This window comes from Vicia villosa, linkage group LG1, assembly GCF_029867415.1.
Source record: "Vicia villosa cultivar HV-30 ecotype Madison, WI linkage group LG1, Vvil1.0, whole genome shotgun sequence".
In the NCBI taxonomy this organism is placed as follows: Eukaryota; Viridiplantae; Streptophyta; class Magnoliopsida; order Fabales; family Fabaceae; genus Vicia; species Vicia villosa.
Genome location: NC_081180.1, coordinates 176333139 through 176352805, shown reverse-complemented (window position 1 = coordinate 176352805; position 19667 = coordinate 176333139). Strand labels below are relative to the sequence as shown.

General features: G+C 41.5%; 1 protein-coding gene across 1 annotated transcript; it reads right to left on the bottom strand.

The window, feature by feature from the left end:
• Positions 1 to 17199: 17199 nt before the first annotated feature.
• On the bottom strand, positions 17200 to 19215 carry LOC131660016 (uncharacterized). The gene is made up of 3 exons (XM_058929133.1): positions 17971 to 19215; positions 17584 to 17880; positions 17200 to 17388 (listed from the first exon to the last, which is right to left on the bottom strand). Exons 1-3 carry the CDS (start codon positions 19213 to 19215, stop codon positions 17200 to 17202), a joined length of 1731 nt encoding a protein of 576 aa, XP_058785116.1.
• Between the last annotated feature and the right edge of the window lie 452 nt (positions 19216 to 19667).

The following is a 19667-nucleotide window of genomic DNA, read 5'->3' as shown; positions in this document are numbered from 1 at the left end:
ACAAGCATTAAAAATGCAAAAAACCACATTCTGCCAGCAGGAAATCGATTTCATGCAGAGGGAAATCGATTTCCATAGTGTAGTTTTCAAAAAAAACAAGTCACGCTCAGCAGGAAATCGATTTCAGCCTTAAGGAAATCGATTTCCTCAGTGTAAAAATCAGCAAAAACAGCATTTAGAGGCATAAAACTTGACTTGAACAAATGTACAAACACCTTATGATCAAACATCAATTGGAGCACGAATTTTCCATCAAATCACCATCAAATAGCACCAATATAGCATCAAAGATGCATCACACACAAGCAACAAAGATCTACATCATGATATACAAAAAGGATGAAGAAAATTTACCAAATCTTGAACAAAACTTGGATCTACTTCAAGAATCACCAACACAAATCTTGATCTCTCAACAATTGAAGAAAAAAAAGTGAAATGGATGGTGGTTTAGCTCAAAGTTTGTGAGGTTCAAGATGTAACTCACAAACTTTATGAAAGAATGAAGAGCTTTGGTGAATTTGGTAGGAATGAGGAGAGAAATTGCAAGAGGTTTTTTGGCTCTCAAAAGCTTGAGAAATGAGAGAGTAGTGGGCTCTATTTATAGGATGAGATCAAGAGTAGTGGTAGTTTGGTCTTTTTGCATTTGGTAATTAGCTTGTGTTTAATTGGTGATTAAAGTGGCAATTAAATGGTAAGAAATGGTAAAATGAGGTTTAAGTGGGTTTAATGAAGGGATTAATTTTGATGAGGTGGAAAATTGGTAAAATGATCAAAGAAAAAGGTGCCAAAATGATGTCAAGCTTCCCTCCTTATATTTTTTGAATTTTGCCTTAAGGAAATCGATTTCCCCAGGAGTGAAATCGATTTCACTCTGTTCCAGAAGAGAAATTGGCGCAAAATACACTAGGTAAATCGATTTACCCAGGAGGGAAATCGATTTCATGCTGTCCAGAATGTGATTTTGTTGAAGATTGCTGCAGGGAAATCGATTTACCCAGTAGGGAAATCGATTTCATCAGTCAAAAATTTGAAAAATGCCTTGTTTATTGCATGTCTTGGCTTGGTACCTACAAAACAAAAGCCTACAAAGAAACAAAACAATATTTTTGGTATTTGGGTTAGTATAATATGCATACAAGATAAACAATCATTGGTGCTTGATGGTCCCTCTTCTTGATGAGGTGAGTGCAACACCATAAACAAACTTCCAAGTGAAGCTCTTGATTAGTGATTGGGATATGAATGATATAGGATCTTAGGGTCAAAAATTGGGGTATGACACATTGCATTTAATGTTTCACTCTTTTGTCAACTACCTCGAGCCTTGTTCACGCTGTGTCTACTAACGTTGCCTTTAATAGCTTTTAATGTTCCTTTTGTCAGTCAGCGTAGCCTGCCACCTTGTACTTGCTTCTGATCTGGTGTTTGTGTATACAACGTTTCAATATCATCAGAGTCAAACAGCTTGGTGCATAGCATCTTCTTGTCTTCTGACCTTGAAGTGCTTCTGAGCGTAATACCATGAGAACTTCAGTGCTTCTGCTTCTGAACTCAAGTTCTTCTGATGCTTCCATAGACCCATGTTCTGATTCTGCTTTGACCATATTCTGATGTCTTGCCAGACCATGTTCTGATGTTGCATGCTGAACCTTCTGAGTCAGTGCTTCTTGCGTTGAATTGTGCATACTCTTTATATATATTTCCTGAAAGGGAAATTGCAGTGTATTAGAGTACCACATTATCTCACACAAAATTCATATCCTTGTTATCATAAAAACTAAGAATATTGATCAGAACAAATCTTGTTCTAACAATCTCCCCCTTTTTGATGATGACAAAAACATATATAAATGATATGAATTTGCGATCAGAAAGAGCAGACGACTAAAGACAATTACACAGCTATAGCATAAGCATGTGAATATGTCTCCCCCTGAGATTAACAATCTCCCCCTGAGATGAATAATCTCCCCCTGAAATTAATACTAGAAGAATTTTATAAATAAAAGACTTCCCTGAGTATTTCAGTAGAGACGCTCACATACGCTTGATCTTCAGAACATTCATGACTTCTGATTTCTGCTTCCATAGGACAGCTTCAGAACTTTTAATTTCTTTAGATCCTCAAAACATTCACAGCTTCTGATTCCTGCTTCCATCGGACAGCTTCAGAACTTGAATTTCTTTGATCTTCAGAACATTCACAGCTTCTGATTCCTGCTTCCATCGGACAGCTTCAGAACTTGAATTTCTTTGATCTTCAGAACATTCACAGCTTCTGATTCCTGCTTCCATCGGACAGCTTCAGAACTTGAATTTCTTCTTACATCACTTCATGCTAGATTGTATCAGAACATTGTTGAATGTACCAGAGCATCATTAGAGCATCTCTACATCCTGAAATGTTACAGAACAAAACTAAACGACAAAAGTCAGCATGAATGAGTCAGAACATAGAATGTGTATCAGAGCCACATAATATGTATCAGAACACATAGACATAAGGTTTCAGAGCATACTATATCATTAGAATATCTGAACATTCTTCCTTCTGATTCTGATTCTGAAGCTTCAGAGCACTCAGCTTGCTTCAAGAATCCAAGAGCTTGATTCTTTATAGAATTGCTTTCCCTCATCTTGTTGCTTCTTATGTTGAGCTTTAAAGAGGATCTTCAATTCCCTGCAACAACAAAACTTAAAGCATAGAACTTTGCAAGTTCTGTTAGTAATGTGGGGCCTTTTTACCCGGTAACTGATAATATTAATCAGATCATTTATCACATATTTTCTCCCCCTTTTTGTCATAACATCAAAAAGAATATAAAAGATTTAAGATGCATAAAACGACAAAGGAAAGAAACAGAATAACTTTTCATTGATTGAACAAACAGGATTACAAAAGATGTATGCAGAATAAGCAGATGCAACATGGAAAGAAAAAAAGTACATGGACTCAAGGACTACAACCCTAGCTTAGACATAATCTTAGCTAACATATCATGAATCCCTGCATTGTTCTCAGTTTGTCTAGCCATGAAAGCTTGAAACTCTGCATGCCTGTCCAGACGAGAAGCTCTACTAGAAGAGAATACATGAATCCAAGGAGAAAGTGAGAGACAGTTCACAGGAAGAGAGCTAATGTCTCAAATGGGGCTTTTCCTTAACATAGAAGTCAAGAACATGATGCTTAACTTCATCCAAAATCTCAAGAAAGTCTTATTCCTTTGGATAAATGTTGATAACAGCATCATAGAAGAGATCTGACTTGAGACTTCTTGGAACCTTGAGTCTCTTGAGAGATCCATCTTGAAATCAATGTCAGCGATCCCCGAGATTTGTTTCTCAACCTGGAACCAATCAATCCTTCCAACCGTTTTATTCAAATAGATTGACCACCCTTTGTCATACCCCAAAATTTGTCCTACCCTATTTTATTTCTAACTGGATTAAGCTCTACATTCCATCTGCATATTTTCATTAGGTCATATAACATATCATGCATCACTAATCAATAAACTTGGTTTGGGATCAAGGATTTGAAAAAGTGGGGTTTCTACTTCATTCGAGCTTGATTCATTTATCTCTTCTTTGAGTATTGGACTATGGAATTAAGTTTTGAAGTATGGGCACTATGGATTTCTTCTTTATCAAGCTACAAAGGCTATTCTTCATCCAAATTAACCAAGGTATCCGGTTAGGGTTTATCTCCCTATGTATATCAGTGAATTACAGTTCGGATTAGGGTTTCTTGTCCATGGTATCAAGGTTTGTTAATTCAATCGAAGTTCAAGGGATTTCATGTTAAGGTGTTCCTCTAAGTTTCAAGTATTATCTCATTCAAGGATTCCTCAATGACATGGGAAATTGACTCGTTCACTTGTTTTGGTCAATATGACTTTCAATCCTCATCAGACACCCGTGTCGCACGCTCGCGAAAAATGAACAGAGTCGCCACCAATATATTTATCCCATAAGGGAAAGGAATATCAGAAAACCTAACAAAGGAAGGAACAAGGTCTTGCGACCAGAGAATCAAGGTACGGGAGTCGGTTACGCGAGGGGAAGGTATTAGCACCCCTCACGCCCATCGTACTCGATGGTATCCACCTATGTTTGTTTCTATCTAAAGGGTGTGTACTATGTCTATGTCTACATGCGAATGAATGCAAAAGAAATACGGGGAAAAGAAGGAATATTTACAAGTGTGCTCGTTCAAGCCCCGCGACTTGATGCCTACGTATCCTTTTCAGGAATCAGAGCGCCGTAGTTCGGCTCCATAGTTTTGTTTGTTTTTGTGTTTTTTAGTTGGGCGGCGTTAACGTTCGCGCTCTTGCACAAGGGGACAGCCTAGGATGCAACGGAGCGGAAATAACGGTGCCCTTAAGAAAGCGAGAGAAGAGAGAGAGAGTTTGAGCGTTTCGAGGAAATCCCTTAAGCAAGGGAAACTCGAGTTACTCTTTGGTTTGTGTTTTTTAGAGGTCGGGAACTTACGCCTGGATGGAACCCTTAAGCAAGGGAGCTCCAAGCACTCGAACATCCCTTAAGCAAGGGAAGTTACAAGCTTCCATTCCCTTTTTATTAGTCAAAGTATTTATTAGTCATTTTTTATGAGTTTTCTTGGTATTTTTTATGGGAGTTTATTCAAGTATTTATTAAGTGTTTTAATGTTGAAAAAGAAAAGAAACTAGCCTAAGTATGAAGGGAATTTCTACCTAATGTTATCATGGTTTCTTCCTAAGGTTAAGAATAGAAGAACATGAAAATTAAAGCGCTAAGTAGAATATTGAAAATAACATGAAAAAGAACAAGTCAAAATATAGCACCTAAGTGAATTAAAAGTACTATTATTTTTATGAGGCATTTTTTAAAGGAATTTAAATGTATTAGAAATCAAGTAGGAAGACTACAACAAATAGTCTAAAAACTACTATTTTTTATGTGTTTTTATTGTGAAAAAACAAATTAATTAAAGTTCTAACAAAAATTATGATTTTTATTGTTTTATCAAAAAGAGATTTAATAACCAAAAACTATGTCAATAGCTAAATTCTAACAAAAACATGGTGTAAGTCAGGGGGTGAGTTATTGAAATGAGGGTGTGAAGAGCAAGGCTCAAGGCCCAACGAAACAGAGGCCCAAAGAGCTTTTTGTAATTCAGTTTTCTCTAGCAAGGTAAAAAACGGATGCTATGGGCCATGGGGGTGTATCAGCAATTATGTACAGGAGGCCCAAGTATTGTTCAGTTTTGTTTTGCAGAAAAAGCTATGGGCCGTGAATGGGGGGTGCAAGAGTAACTCGGGCCCAAAGTAGTGAATTTGATCCATCAGAAATTATATCAATTAAAAAAAATATCCATTAAATAAATGCAATGAATAAAACTAAAAATTTAATCTGGAAAGGGATTTAGGGTTATGTTGTGTCAATCCAGATTCATCGTTCATCCCCTTCCTCACACATAACACTCGACGGCGCCGAACCTCACTCTCCGGCGAAAATCGCTTTCCCTTCGCCGTCGTGAACGATGAAGTATCCCAACCTCTCACTCTCGAATCTTATATCCATCTCTGTCTACCTTATCTCTTCTCCGATTTGACTCCATTCACTTCCGCCATTGAAGAATAAAGACGCGAAATCTCGGACGTATCACACTCACAAGATCACACAGATGCAAATGACTGAAGATACAAACGAATTTGAGGCTTACCTGGGGCGCGAAATGGCGAAGACCGTTGAAGAATCAAAGGGGAGATAATAAGCTTCCGAAGACGAAGGATTCTGTGTCAGGTATGATTCTGTTCCTTCTTCTATCGCCTCCTATCTCTCTCTTGCTCTTCTTCTTCTTCTTCTTCTGTGTGATGCTGTTACTAGTTCTTGCGCGTGAGAATGAGTGGGTTGAAGGTGATGCCGATAATAGTTGCGAATGAGGTTGTGGTGAGGTGGTGGCTGAGCTCAATTGAAACGAGACCTCGAGGTGAAGTCTCGTACAACAATGGTGAGAGAGCTTTAGTGAGTGAGTGAGTTGGGAGGATAATGTTTGAACTGGGGTTTCACAATCCTTCCTTCAGAGTCTGCAAGCGAGACAGTGATGGAAGATGATAGTGCTTAGGTGTTTCTAGGTGTAGCTTTCTGAGTGGGTGGAGCTGACTATTTATACGGCAATGATTGGGCAATCAATATGAGTTCTTAGATGTGGGACTCTGCTTGAACTTACAATGCCTTTTTCCTGATTTTTGAGTGTGGGACTTGTTCTGTTCTTCTGATTTTTCGCTTCTTTTTGTGTATGGGATTGATGTATTCTCTTTTGCACTATATGCAGGTTGTTTGGGATTTCTCTGAACAAGGCTGCAATCGTATGGCCTACTGGATGCGTGCATCACGAATATTGCAGCTCTGTAATCGTTGCCGGTATGCGCTCGATTGAACTTGGTTATCTGAGGCTCTTTTTTGTATTGTATATACTAGAACCCTGTTTAGGATTTGGAGAAGCTGGCAGTGTGGTTTTATGTCATGTGAATGTTGATTTGGAATTGAAAGTTTTGTTTAGCCATGTATGCATGCTGCAACTGATTATGCATGATTGCTAACTTGAAATACTGATTGATGCAGGTTGGTTCTAAATGCATGGAAGTCCAGAACATATGTGCTGCAAGTATCAAAGAGGTCTACTTTGGCATACATGGAGTCTTTGTAAAAAGGAGCCTAGTGTAATATGGAAGCAGCATCATGAAGTGGGCCACGGATGGAGGCTTGGAGATAATCATGGAAACTTTAAGTTTTAGGGACAGACTTAGGATGAGTTTATGATGATTTTTCTGTTTTTGTAATTTTGCAATGAAAGTTTGAATGGGATTTTGAACTATTAAATGATGAATGGTGTGATGGATTTTTTAATTGGAATTTTGTTGAATGTTGAATGATATTTGCAACTTGGACATTTGAAATTGGTCTAGAACTTTTGAAATTGGATGAACGTTGGAACTTGGATACCTCGAGTTCCCGCCATACGACTTTGAATCATGAATCATGATAAACTTTGATTTTTTAGTCTGAACTCCAAGCAACTCACATCTTAATCTAATCGAACTTGTACATTAATAGCCTATGGCCCCAAGTAATCACTTGAAATGAATATTTCATGATGATGAATTCAATCTCAATTCAATCTTCGACGTCCACTTGTACCAAAAACAATAAGCGAATACCTTGATAATATAGAACTCACAATTTCAGATTTTACACCATGACAAAGTCCTTCCTCAATTAATGCCCTTAACATAGCCATAATGCCGTAGAGACTCTTTTGATGAAGATAAGAACTTAAGCACATAAGGACATCTTAACATGAGATCCAATCAACCTCTGCTAATGAACCAGTCTTGTACATCTCGAACCAGAATGAAACCCTGACTTTAATAATCTTTGATCCCCAGTTAAAATCTAATGATTAATGATGCATGATATGCTAGATGACCTAATGGAAGGTATGTACATGAATGCAAAGTCTAAACCAGATAGAAATAACGGGGTAGGACAAATTTGGGGTATGACAGCTGCCCCTATTTAATCGTCTTAAACCTGAAGGTGAGATTGGCGCTAGCCTTTCGAACATTCAAGGTAGAAGAAGATTAAATATCAAAGTACCAGAAATTTGTCCCGCAAAAAGTTGGTGTGATTGTTGTCCTTACCTCTTAATGTGTGAGTTAGTGGTTTTTTGTTTTTTGTTTTGATATCTGCTGGGGAAAGAGAAATTTATTTGGTTTTCTGGTGGAAGAATTTATGGTAGGCAATGGTTGAATGGTGATAGCTTGTAACGTGGTAACGATGCCAATACAAGGTTCTCAATGGAAATGGTTATTGCATGGAAGTAATTGGAAAATACGGGTTTGATGGAAAGGTAGGACCTACGATCTGTGACTCGAAACTAGGGTAAGGTCAACGGACCTACGACCCACAAGAATTGAAAAAGATGAGGATAAGGTTGACAGACCTACGATCCACAAGAAATGAAAAAGATGAGGATAAGGTTAACGGACCTACGATCCACAAGAAATGAAAAAGATGAGGATAAGGTCAACGGACCTACGATCCACAGGAATGAAAAGATGAGGATAAGGTCAACGGACCTACGATCCACAGGAATGCAAAGGATGAGGATAAGGTCAACGGACCTACGATCCACAGGAATGCAAAGGATGAGGATAAGGTCAACGGACCTACGATCCACAGGAATGAAAAGATGAGGATAAGGTCAACGGACCTACGATCCACAGGAATGCAAAGGATGAGGATAAGGTCAACGGACCTACGATCCACAAGAATGAAAAGATGAGGATAAGGTCAACGGACCTACGATCCACAAGAATGCAAAGGATGAGGATAAGGTCAACGGACCTACGATCCCCAAGAAATGAAAAAGATGAGGATAAGGTTGACAGACCTACGATCCATAAGAAATGAAAGAGATGAGGATAAGGTTAACGGACCTACGATCCACAAGAGATGAAAAAGATGAGGATAAGGTCAACGGACCTACGATCCACAGGAATGAAAAGATGAGGATAAGGTCAACGGACCTACGATCCACAGGAATGCAAAGGATGAGGATAAGGTCAACGGACCTACGATCCACAAGAATGCAAAGGATGAGGATAAGGTCAACGGACCTACGATCCACAAGAAATGAAAAAGATGAGGATAAGGTCAACGGACCTACGATCCCCAAGAAAATTATTGGAAAGCACTTAGACTGGGGATTGGGGATTGGTAAAACCAAGTATCGGCACCGCGGGTGGAGGAGATTCGTAATGGAGTAGCAGATATCAATTGGAGTTTGTAAGGACAACTTTTTCTGTGGGGATGTATCATTGTCTTGATTGAGGGACGATTTGTATTGTCTGGCTTATGCTTTGTATGCATGTTTGAATTTTTCTATGGCGTAATGTTCCGCTTTTGACGGATATGTTACGCTTTTGAGGATGCAACATGAATGCAATGAACACTATATGCAAAGTGCCAAATAAAGGCTTTGGTGAGGCAGAGGAGTGGGATCATTGGGGTCCGTTGCCTTGTGATCGTCGAACCATCATTGTGAATTGACATTGGAACCCTACAGTACCAAAGATTATTGGTAACTGCGTCGAGGGTTGGAACATAGCCCTGCTGGGGATGAAATGATTTTGCTCGACTTTCCTTACATCCTAAGCTGCTTGGGGAATCACGAGTTTTGAGAGACCACTCTTCGTCTGCCATATGGGAGAGGGATGTGGACCTTTTCAGGTGCCCCATGCTTACCAGTACTGATGAATTATACTCTGGGACTTTCACGCGGGATGATGATGACCTTTGTGACACATCATGAGCCAAGATGATGGCTAGAACCTGCAACCTGCACAGAAAACAACATTTGGGTGCAAAAGGTGCCCCTTAGAACACTTTTATGTTTATGTAACATCATGTTTCGTTTTGATTTTGTGATTATTGCCCCCACGCTTTCAATGCAATGTTTAATAATGAATTAAATCACATCTCGCATGCGAAAAAGAAAGAAAGAAAACTTTTGCATCAAAAAATCCTTTTATTGATGGGATGCCTGTGAATAGGCTTCTGTACAAGGAAACAACTCCTAAATGAGGTAGTTGCGAAAAAGAAAATAAAACGCAAAGAGCAAAATGGCAAAGAGAAATGCTCGGATTTCCATTAAAACTGATATTGCTACAGTTCCCATATCCTCGATTCTCTCAATGCTTTGCTTCAGAAAGGTAATGGTTGGATTGATTCGTCCGTTCTGTCAAGGGCGTATAGTGGTCTTTGTGAAGGATATTCAGACTGCAGTCTCTCGCTTTTGATCCCTAACTTTTGCCTGGATCGCCCTTTCGGGTTTTCAATCCAGCGGGATACCCCTTTTTGCCTAAGTCGCCCTTTCGGGTTTTCAACTTAGCGGGTTATTCTTCTTTTTTTGTTTTATCCCTAATTTTTGCCCAAACCCTTTTGGTTTGCCGGGATGCCCTTATTTTTGCCTAGGTACGTCGACCTAGCGGGTCTTTTATGCGTAGTATTTTTTGACTGAGTCTGAATTGACTGGAAGCGGAACGTCTTCCCCATCCATCTTTGTCAGGATTAAAGCACCACCTGAAAATGCTTTCTTCACAATGTATGGTCCCTCATAGTTGGGAGTCCATTTGCCCCTTGGATCAGTGTGAATTGGCAAGATCTTCCTTACGACTAGGTCACCTGTGTGGAATTCTCGAGGCCGAATCTTCTTGTCATACGCTTTCTTGATCCTCTTTTGGTACAACTGGCCATGGCAGATAGCAGATAAGCGTTTCTCCTCAATTAGATTGAGATGATCAAGCCTCGTTTGAACCCATTCTGTTTCATCGAGTTTGGCGTCCATCAAGACTCTCAACGAAGGGATTTCCACTTCGACAGGTAGTACGGCCTCCATACCGTAGACGAGAGAGAAGGGGGTTGCCCCAGTTGAAGTACGGACAGAAGTTCTATAGCCATGCAAAGCAAATGGCAACATCTCATGCCAATCTTTATACGTTCTAACCATCTTCTGGACAATCTTCTTTATATTCTTGTTAGCAGCTTCGACTGCGCCATTCATCTTTGGCCGATAGGGTGACGAATTGTGATGTTCAATCTTGAACTCTTCACACAACTCCGCCATCATCTTGTTATTAAGATTGGACCCGTTATCAGTGATGATCTTGTTTGGAACCCCATATCGGCATATGATCTCCTTCTTGATGAAGCGAGTAACGACTTGCTTGGTTACGTTCTTGTAAGAAGCAGCTTCAACCCATTTGGTGAAGTAGTCGATAGCAACAAGAATAAATCTGTGTCCATTTGAAGCTTGTGGCTCTATCCGTCCGATCATGTCTATGCCCCACATAGCAAAGGGCCAAGGCGATGTCAGGACATTCAGAGGAGTCGGTGGAACATGAATTCTGTCAGCATACACTTGACATTTGTGACATTTCTTCACGTACACATAACAATCACTTTCAATCGTCATCCAGTAATATCCTGCTCGCAAGATCTTTTTGGCCATAGAATGTCCACTGGAATGAGTTCCGAAGGATCCTTCATGAATTTCCCGCATGATCAATTCTGCTTCGTGTCTATCCACGCATCTGAGCAAAACTGAATCATAGTTTCTTTTGTACAGGACGTCTCCTGACAAGAAGAATTTGGATGCTAACCTCCGAAGCGTTCGCTTATCACCAATCGTAGCATCTTCGGGATACTCTTGCTTCTCAACATACCTCTTGATGTCGTAATACCATGGCTTTTCATCATACACATCTTCAGTAGTGAGACAATGGGCAGGGAATGCATGGGCAGGTTCCTTGTAACGGAGGATCGTTATGTCCGGCATTTCTTTAGGGGAGCTAACTCTGAACATGGCCGCCAAAGTAGCCAGAGCATCCGCCAATTGATTTTCCTCTCGGGGGATGTGATTGAAAGTGATTTCCTCGAAAGCGGGCAGCAACTCCAAGATATAGTCCTTATAAGGAACTAAATTGGGGTGTCGTGTCTCCCAATCACCTCTCACTTGATGTATAACCAAGGCAGAATCCCCATAAACCTCAAGGATCTTGATTCTCATATCAATGGCTGCTTCGAGACCCATTATGCAGGCTTCGTATTCTGCGACATTGTTCGTGCAATCAAAGCATATTCTAGCTGTAAAAGGGATGTGAGTTTGACGAGGAGAAGTCAAAACTGCCCCAATACCATGGCCCATGGCATTTGATGCACCATCGAACGTGAGAGTCCATCGCTCCCCTGGTTCGGGTCCTTCATCATCATCCAGTTTCATGATATCCTCATCAGGAAAGTCGAACTTCATTGACTGATACTCTTCTAACGGCTGATGAGCAAGATGATCTGCAAGGACACTCCCTTTGATGGCCTTCTGTGTGACATACTGGATATCATATTCTGATAAAAGCATTTGCCATCGGGCTAGTCTTCCTGTAAGAGCCGGCTTTTCAAAGATGTACTTTATCGGGTCCATTTTGGAGATCAATAGAGTGGTATGAGTCAACATATACTGCCTCAGTCGGCGAGCAGCCCATACCAAAGCACAGCAAGTTTTCTCGAGTAGTGAGTAGCGGGATTCACAATCGGTAAACTTTTTGCTCAGGTAATAAATGGCGCACTCTTTTCGACCAGACTCGTCATGTTGGCCCAACACACACCCCATAGATCCTTCAAGCACAGTTAAGTACATAAGAAGCGGCCTCCCAGGAACTGGAGGCATGAGAATTGGTGGCTCTTGGAGATACTGCTTGATCTTTTCGAAGGCTTCCTGACAATGATCATCCCAACGGATATCTTGATTTTTGCGCAGCAATTTGAATATGGGTTCACAAGTGTCAGTGAGATGAGAAATGAACCTGGCTATATAATTCAATCTCCCAAGGAACCCTCGAACTTCTTTTTCATTCTTCGGTGCTGGCATGTTCTGTATTGCTCTTACTTTATCAGGGTCGACCTCAATCCCTCGTTGGCTCACAATGAATCCAAGTAACTTTCCAGATCGCACCCCAAAGGTGCACTTGTTTGGATTAAGCCTCAACTTGAATTTTCGCAGACGAGCAAACAGTTTCTCAAGATATATCAAATGTTCCTCCTCAGTTTGGGATTTTGCAATCATATCGTCGACGTACACCTCAATCTCCTTATGGATCATATCATGGAAAAGGGTCACCATAGCTCGTTGATATGTTGCACCAGCATTCTTAAGACCAAAAGGCATCACCTTATAACAATACGTACCCCACGGAGTGGTAAAAGTAGTCTTGGTCATATCTTCAGGAGCCATTTTTATTTGATTATAGCCAGAAAAGCCATCCATGAAGGAGAATACTGAATACTGAGCAGTGTTGTCGACTAGCACATCAATATGAGGCAGAGGGAAATCATCCTTCGGACTTGCCCTATTCAAATCTCGGTAGTCGACACACATGCGTACCTTTCCGTCCTTCTTAGGAACAGGTACTATGTTTGCAATCCAAGGAGGATATTCACATACTGATAAGAAGCCTGCCTTCAACTGTTTTTCAACTTCTTCCTTGATTTTCAAAGCCATATCGGGTCGAGTTCTTCGTGGTTTCTGCTTTACAGGCGGACATTCTGGTTTGAGCGGTAACCTGTGCATAACTATATCCGTGTCTAAACCAGGCATGTCCTCGTATGACCAGGCGAAGATGTCAACATACTCTCGAAGCAGCTCAATCAACCTTCTCTTCACATCACTTTGCAAAGCGGCCCCTATCTTGACTTCTCTCTTTGCTTCTTCTGAACCGAGGTTGATAATTTCTATGGCTTCCTGATGTGGCTGAATAGATTTCTCCTCTTGTCTCAAAAGTCTTGCCAATTCTTCGGGGACTTCACAATCTTCCCCACTATCCTCATCAGCTTGGTCAATTGGATTCTCAAGGATATTAAGACGTGGAACTGTAACATTATCATTTTTGATGGAATTCGAGGCGGATCTGCACGATGGATGATTTATGCCTTAGAATGCATCACATAAAAAGAAAGAAAAAGAAAAAGCTTTGCCATTTTTGAAAAAGTTTTTAAAGTAAAAACAAAAATGAAAGAAATGGAACAGTAATTGCATGCGAAAATATGATTTTCATTCAATATTAAACAAATTGAAACAACATGGGGGCCCTTCTTTATACAAGCGGTCAAAATGCTTAGGGCGAAGCATATGACTTATCGAAACAAGAAAATTACATCTCCATAAAAGTGACTCTGGGGATGTCCAAGATAGTCCAATTGTTGAGCTCCTGTCCAGGTGCAGCATGGCAAATGAATCTGGAGAGATCTTCTTCATCATCATCATCCACGGCGAGAACCTGACTTCCAGAACTGGTGCTTGCACTGACGAACACTTGAGAAATGGGGGGAATCACCTTCTTTCCAGGAGTTAAGCTGAGCTGAGTAGAAGAAGATGGTTGATACCCAAGGCCATGCTTATCTCGCTTCTCATGAACATCAATCAGCTTGCCCCAGGCACTATGGGAAGTGCCAGCTTCTAAGAAGGCCTTAGCATCATTTAGAGACGAGAGGGGTGCTCCGAGTTCCTTCTTATTCTCAACCACGGGGAGTTTATCAACCGACACAATCTCTAATGCCTGAAAAGGTGTCTCTTGTATCTCTCCCTCCACTTCAACATAACGGTATGACGCCAGATTATTGACTATCAAATCCTCTTCACCAGTGATCACAACAATCTTGTCATTCACAACAAATTTCAAACACTGATGGAGGGTAGACGTCACAGCCCCAGCAGCATGGATCCAAGGACGACCCAAGAGGCAAGTGTATGAAGGACGTATATCCATAACATAGAAGGCAATATAGAACATGTGAGGACCAATCAAGACAGGTAGATCAATTTCCCCTTCTACGGACCTTCTAGAACCATCAAATGCTCTGACACTCATAGTGCACGGTCTCATCATAACCCCATCCATACTCAGCTTAAACAAAGTAGTCTTGGGCATCACATTAAGAGAAGAACCTGTATCAATCAGAACTCGAGACAACACAGCATCCAGACACTTGACTGAGATGTGCAACGCTTTGTTATGTGCCCTACCCTCAGGTGGAAGCTCATCATCAGAAAAACCCAAACAATTACCAGCAGCAATGTTGGTCACAACCCCTTCAAACTGAGGCACGGTAATGTCTTGAGTAACGTGAGCGGAAGCCAGAACTTTCATCAGAGCATCACGATGAGCTTCAGAATGCACCAAGAGAGACAAGATGGAGATCTTGGCTTGGGTCTGATCAAGTTGGTCAATCACCTTGTAATCACTCTTCTTAATGATCTTCAAGAGTTGCTCGGCATCTTGTGCATTACGTGTTACAGGAGGATCAACAGCAACTTGCTTTCCTTTTGCTTGTGTACTAGCCTCTTTATTGGTCTCTTTAGGAGGCGGAGGAGGGGCAGCAAAGATCCGACCACTACGGGTAATACCACTAGTGCCAGTAATATTTGTGATGCTCGAAGTACCCACTGGAGGACAGTCAACCTTCTTCCCTCGAATATACACGGCATTATAACTCCAAGGAACAGCCTTAGAATCATTCACAGGAGAGGGAACAATAGACGAGGTTGAAGGAGTCGAAAGAACTTTTGGAACCTGAATAACCAACGGAGTCCTCGGAGCCTGCATGACCAAGGGAGTACTCGGAGCACGAATGACCAAGGGAGTATTCTGATTCTTTGACACCTCAGCAGGATAGTAAGGTATCTCTAGAGTGGCCACATCTTCGACAGGAACGACCCTTTCTACTCTAAGAACACCTTCGTCCATTAGTTTCTGGATTTCTTCTTTCAACCTAGTGCATTCCTCAGGGTTAGAAGAACATTGCAAACAGTAGTCATGTAGCTCACACAAAACCTTTTGTTGCATAAGATATTCTCTGATAACTGCTAGCGGCATCCTTACCTCATTAACATCATTTACTAGGATCTGATCATCACATAACTCAATAGCGTTGGTCGCACCAGCATGAGGAGGCATAGGGTTATTCTGCACATTAGGACCAGTAGGAGTGAACGAGATAAGTTTGTCATCAAGGAGATCCTGAACTTTGTACTTTAACGCTCTACACTTTTCAATAGTATGGCCCGGGGCGCCTGAGTGGAATTCACAGCGAGCATTAGCATCATATCCTGGAGGAAGAGGACTAGGCGGAGGGCCCATTTCACGGAGTTGCACCAACTGACCAGCAAGTAATTGGGGAAGGAGCTGTGCATATGGCATCGGAATTGGATCTATACGCCTATCAGGGTACCTCTGCCTTTGTGGAGCTCTTTGACCTTGAGGCCTAGGATTCTGTTGACGATTCTGAGGAGCAGCAACTTGTGGTTGTGGTACGAAAGGCTGTTGGGGTGCCATCCATGGTTGTGGAAATGCAGCAGCATATGCCTGAGGGGCATACGGATTGGGAACAGTATATGGCATCGGGTAGTAAGGAGGTGGAACAGCAGAATATACTGGAGTTCGACCTTGGTCAACTGAAGCAGTACTGGTTTCACCTTCTTTCTTCTTCACAAACCCAGAATACGGCTTCTTACCATTACCACTTGAGTTGCTAGGACTAGTAACACCTTGAATGGTACCAGCTTTTACACAGTTCTCAACCCGTTCACCAATGATAACCACATCTGAGAAGGACGGAGAAGTATTACTAACCATGTGTTGAAGGTACGGCCCTTTCAGAGTACCCATAAACAGATCAATCAATTCTCGGTCAAGAAGAGGAGGTTGAACTCGAGCAGCAAGTTCACGCCACCTCTGGGCGTATTCTTTGAAAGATTCTTCAGACTTTTGTGACATATTTTGCAGTTGGGCACGGCTAGGAGCCATAGCAGTATTGTAGTGGTATTGTTTCAGAAAGGCATCAACAAGTCCTCCCCAAGTACTGACATTGGCCCTCTCAAGTTTCATATACCACTCCAACGGAGCTCCTGTGAGACTGTCCTGGAAGAAATGCATAAGCAGAGGTTCGTTCTCGGCGTGAGCGGCCATCTTACGACAGTAAGAACGAATGTGAGTTTCTGGACAAGTAACCCCCTTGTACTTATCAAAATCTGGCACTTTGAACTTCGGTGGAATAACAATTCCAGGTACCAAGCTCAGGGCAGCGGTATCGAAACTCGAAGTTTTAGCAACCTCAACGGCCTTGAGACGTTCTTCGAGAGCTTGGTACATCTTAGCAGTCTCGGTCAACTCAGCAGTAAGATCATGCTCAAGATCAATTACCTCATGGTGGTCATCCACTACCTTTGCTATACCCTCAACAGGAATCTCCTTAGTTTTTACTCCCCCATCAGCAGAATTGGTAGGAGTATCTTTGATCAACCCAGCAACGCTCTTTCTGAGCTCTTCTTGCCCTTGGACAACGACATGAAGAGTCTCCATAAGTTGGGTCATTCTTTCCCCCATAACATCCATATCCCTACGGAGGGCAGCTTGACTCTGTTCAAATTGATCCATGATTCTCTCGTTGCTCCTGGTGCGGTAAGGATGTAAGAAAGTCAGCTTCGTCGTCGGAAAAGAAATCTGTTGTTGGAAGGGACCCCAATTAGAATCTGATAAAAAACCTGAAAATGCAGTATGATATGAGTGCATGGGTGCATGTGTGCATGTTATATTATTTTCAAGAATTTTCGGCTTTGTCTCGAACCAGCACTACAAGATAATGAGAAATAACAAAGCGCAACCAAGATAAACAACCATAATCCATTAATTTCACAACCATGTTTGAAGTACAAAATATCCTGCTCTCATGAGCCAACAATACAGAAAATGGAAATAAGAACCCCATCCAACAAGACTGGTGGTGATTCTATAACAAAAGCCAATACTAAGCAGGATCTCCCATGTCCAAATGACGGAGTGGGCTATCTCCAATGTGCTTATCACTCCAAGTCTTCATTTCTTCAAAGAGCTTCTTGGTTTCAGCACGGGTGGGCCTCTTAATGATCTCTTGAATCAGTAGGTCTTTTCTGAAATGCATTGTTTCCATGTTGCGATTCTTCACCTCCCAATATCTAGCTTCCTCTTGAACTTGGACATTTTCTTGGTCTTTTTCTCTTATCTGGCCTTTCAACTCGCGAATCTCTTCATAACACCCCTCAATCTTTGCCTGACGTTCCAGAAGGAGCTTGTCTGCTTTCTTTCGACGGGCTTTCTCTGATTTGGCTATATCAGTCTGGATTTGGAGCCTCTTTGTCAATTCCGCCAACTGATCCTCATAATGCTCTTTGATCTTCCTCTCTTGAATCTTAGTGGACTTGGGATCGACAACCATTCTCGGCCTCTTTTGAGAAGTGCTTCCCTTGGCATACAACTCTTCAAGCTCTATTTCTCTCATTTTCAACTTATGAAGGGCAGAAAGCTTCTCTTGCCTATCAGTATTCATCTTAACCTGCATTGTCTCCATCTGTTCAGTCAATTTCCGATTCTGCTCAACAGTCTCATTATAACGAGGCATGGAGACGATGTTGGGTTGTGCGCCAACAGGAGGGTACAAAGGATCTTTAATAGGGAAAGGCATCCCTTGGGTATTAGCCACCGTTTCGACCCACTTAGTATAGTCTTCATAAGTCGCACAGTCCCTTTGACCAAAATGCTTCTTGTCTCTCCAACAAATGTTCTTCCAGGCTTGTACAGCTTCTGCCATCTGCCCATTGTCGGTGACCACATGATAGAAAATGTTCTCAGCTATCTCCGATTGCTCAGGAGGATTGACGAAAGCATACCCATAAGTTCTCCTAGCCAAGACGGGATTATAATTGATCCCACCTCTAATACCCATGAGGGGCACATTATTGAACTTTCCACAACTCATAATAACTTCCTTGTCTTCCAAAGATCTGTTATACCATACAATGTCTTTGGCTCTAAGTCCCATAATCCTTTCAGCCCATTTAGAGGTGTGCCTACTATCGACGAAAGCTCCACGTTCAGGCAAATGTGATCTGAACCAACGGTATAGCAAAGGAGCGAAACATCTGACCAAACCCTTCTTTTGACGGTTCTTTTGGTGAACTGAATGATAAACATCCCCCAAGAGTGTAGGAACAGGATTCTGTAGAATGAACAAATGGATTGCACTCATGTCAACAAAATCAGGCACGTTCGGAAACATTAAGATACCATAGATACTTAGAGCCAAGATAGCCCTAAAAGTGTCCCATTCTTTCGCTTCAGCCGCATCACACCCTCTTTTGACCAGGAACTCCATATGAAAACCCTGACATTTTCCTCTCTCGGAAAGATTTGCATCAACAACTGACTTGCTCAAATAAAGAGCCTTGGAGATTTCAATAGAAGTGGGAGCCTCCATGGTGCTATAGTACGGAACTTCCCCCTTCTTGATCGGAACACCAAGGAAAAGAGAATATTCTTCCAATGTGGGAATCAAAAGGTAGTCAGGGAACGTGAAGTAACGGAGAGAAGGGTTGTAGAACTGAAGCAAGGTATGAACTCCTTCTTGCTCATATTTGGTGAACGGCATCTTGAGGAGACTCAGAATATACCCATACTTTTCACGGAACCTGGTTGTTTCATCCGGCGTGATCTTCTTAACCAAACACTCGAGAGAATCCAGATTCGGATTTAGAAATGTGTAAGAGATGTTGCGACTACCAGTCTTCAATGGAGGAGCCATGAGTTGGTCGGAGACAAAGCCAAATGTTCCTGAAAATAAATAAACATGCATGTTAAATGATATGGCGGAATGCATTTCATCGGGAGAATCCTAAAGTCCATTCGTAATTGCATATTTTTCTTTTCTTTTCCTTTTTTTGCGAAGTAAAAATATTCTCTTTTTTCTTTTCATTTTCTTTTTCTTTTCTTCTTATTTTTGAAGTGGACTTTAGAATTCTCCTCAAATGAAGTGAGGTGGATGCAGTAACATGATGTGTCATGGTGCAATGTGGTGAGAGACTGAGTGCCTCTCGCAATTCTGAATATCTGAGTAACACTGGGTATGACAAGTTCAAAGTTTCGGCTTCAGATTGCAATGTGAAAATCCGGGTACGATGAAGGCTAGTATCCTGTCCCTCCCCAAACTCACGGGTATGGATTCTAGACACGGACAGGTGGTCCCTAATGGTCACC

Bases quoted from the DNA above. Each gene is read 5' to 3' on its own strand.
- LOC131660016 (XM_058929133.1), bottom strand. From the start codon at position 19,215: ATGGCTCCTCCATTGAAGACTGGTAGTCGCAACATCTCTTACACATTT. The intron at 17,881-17,970 runs GTTAAGATGAAT...TTGTATGCCAAG, and splicing joins AACAGATGGAGACAATGCAG to GGAAGCACTTCTCAAAAGAG. The intron at 17,389-17,583 runs GTGAAGAATCGC...CTTTTGTTATAG, and splicing joins AGGAAGCTAGATATTGGGAG to AATCACCACCAGTCTTGTTG.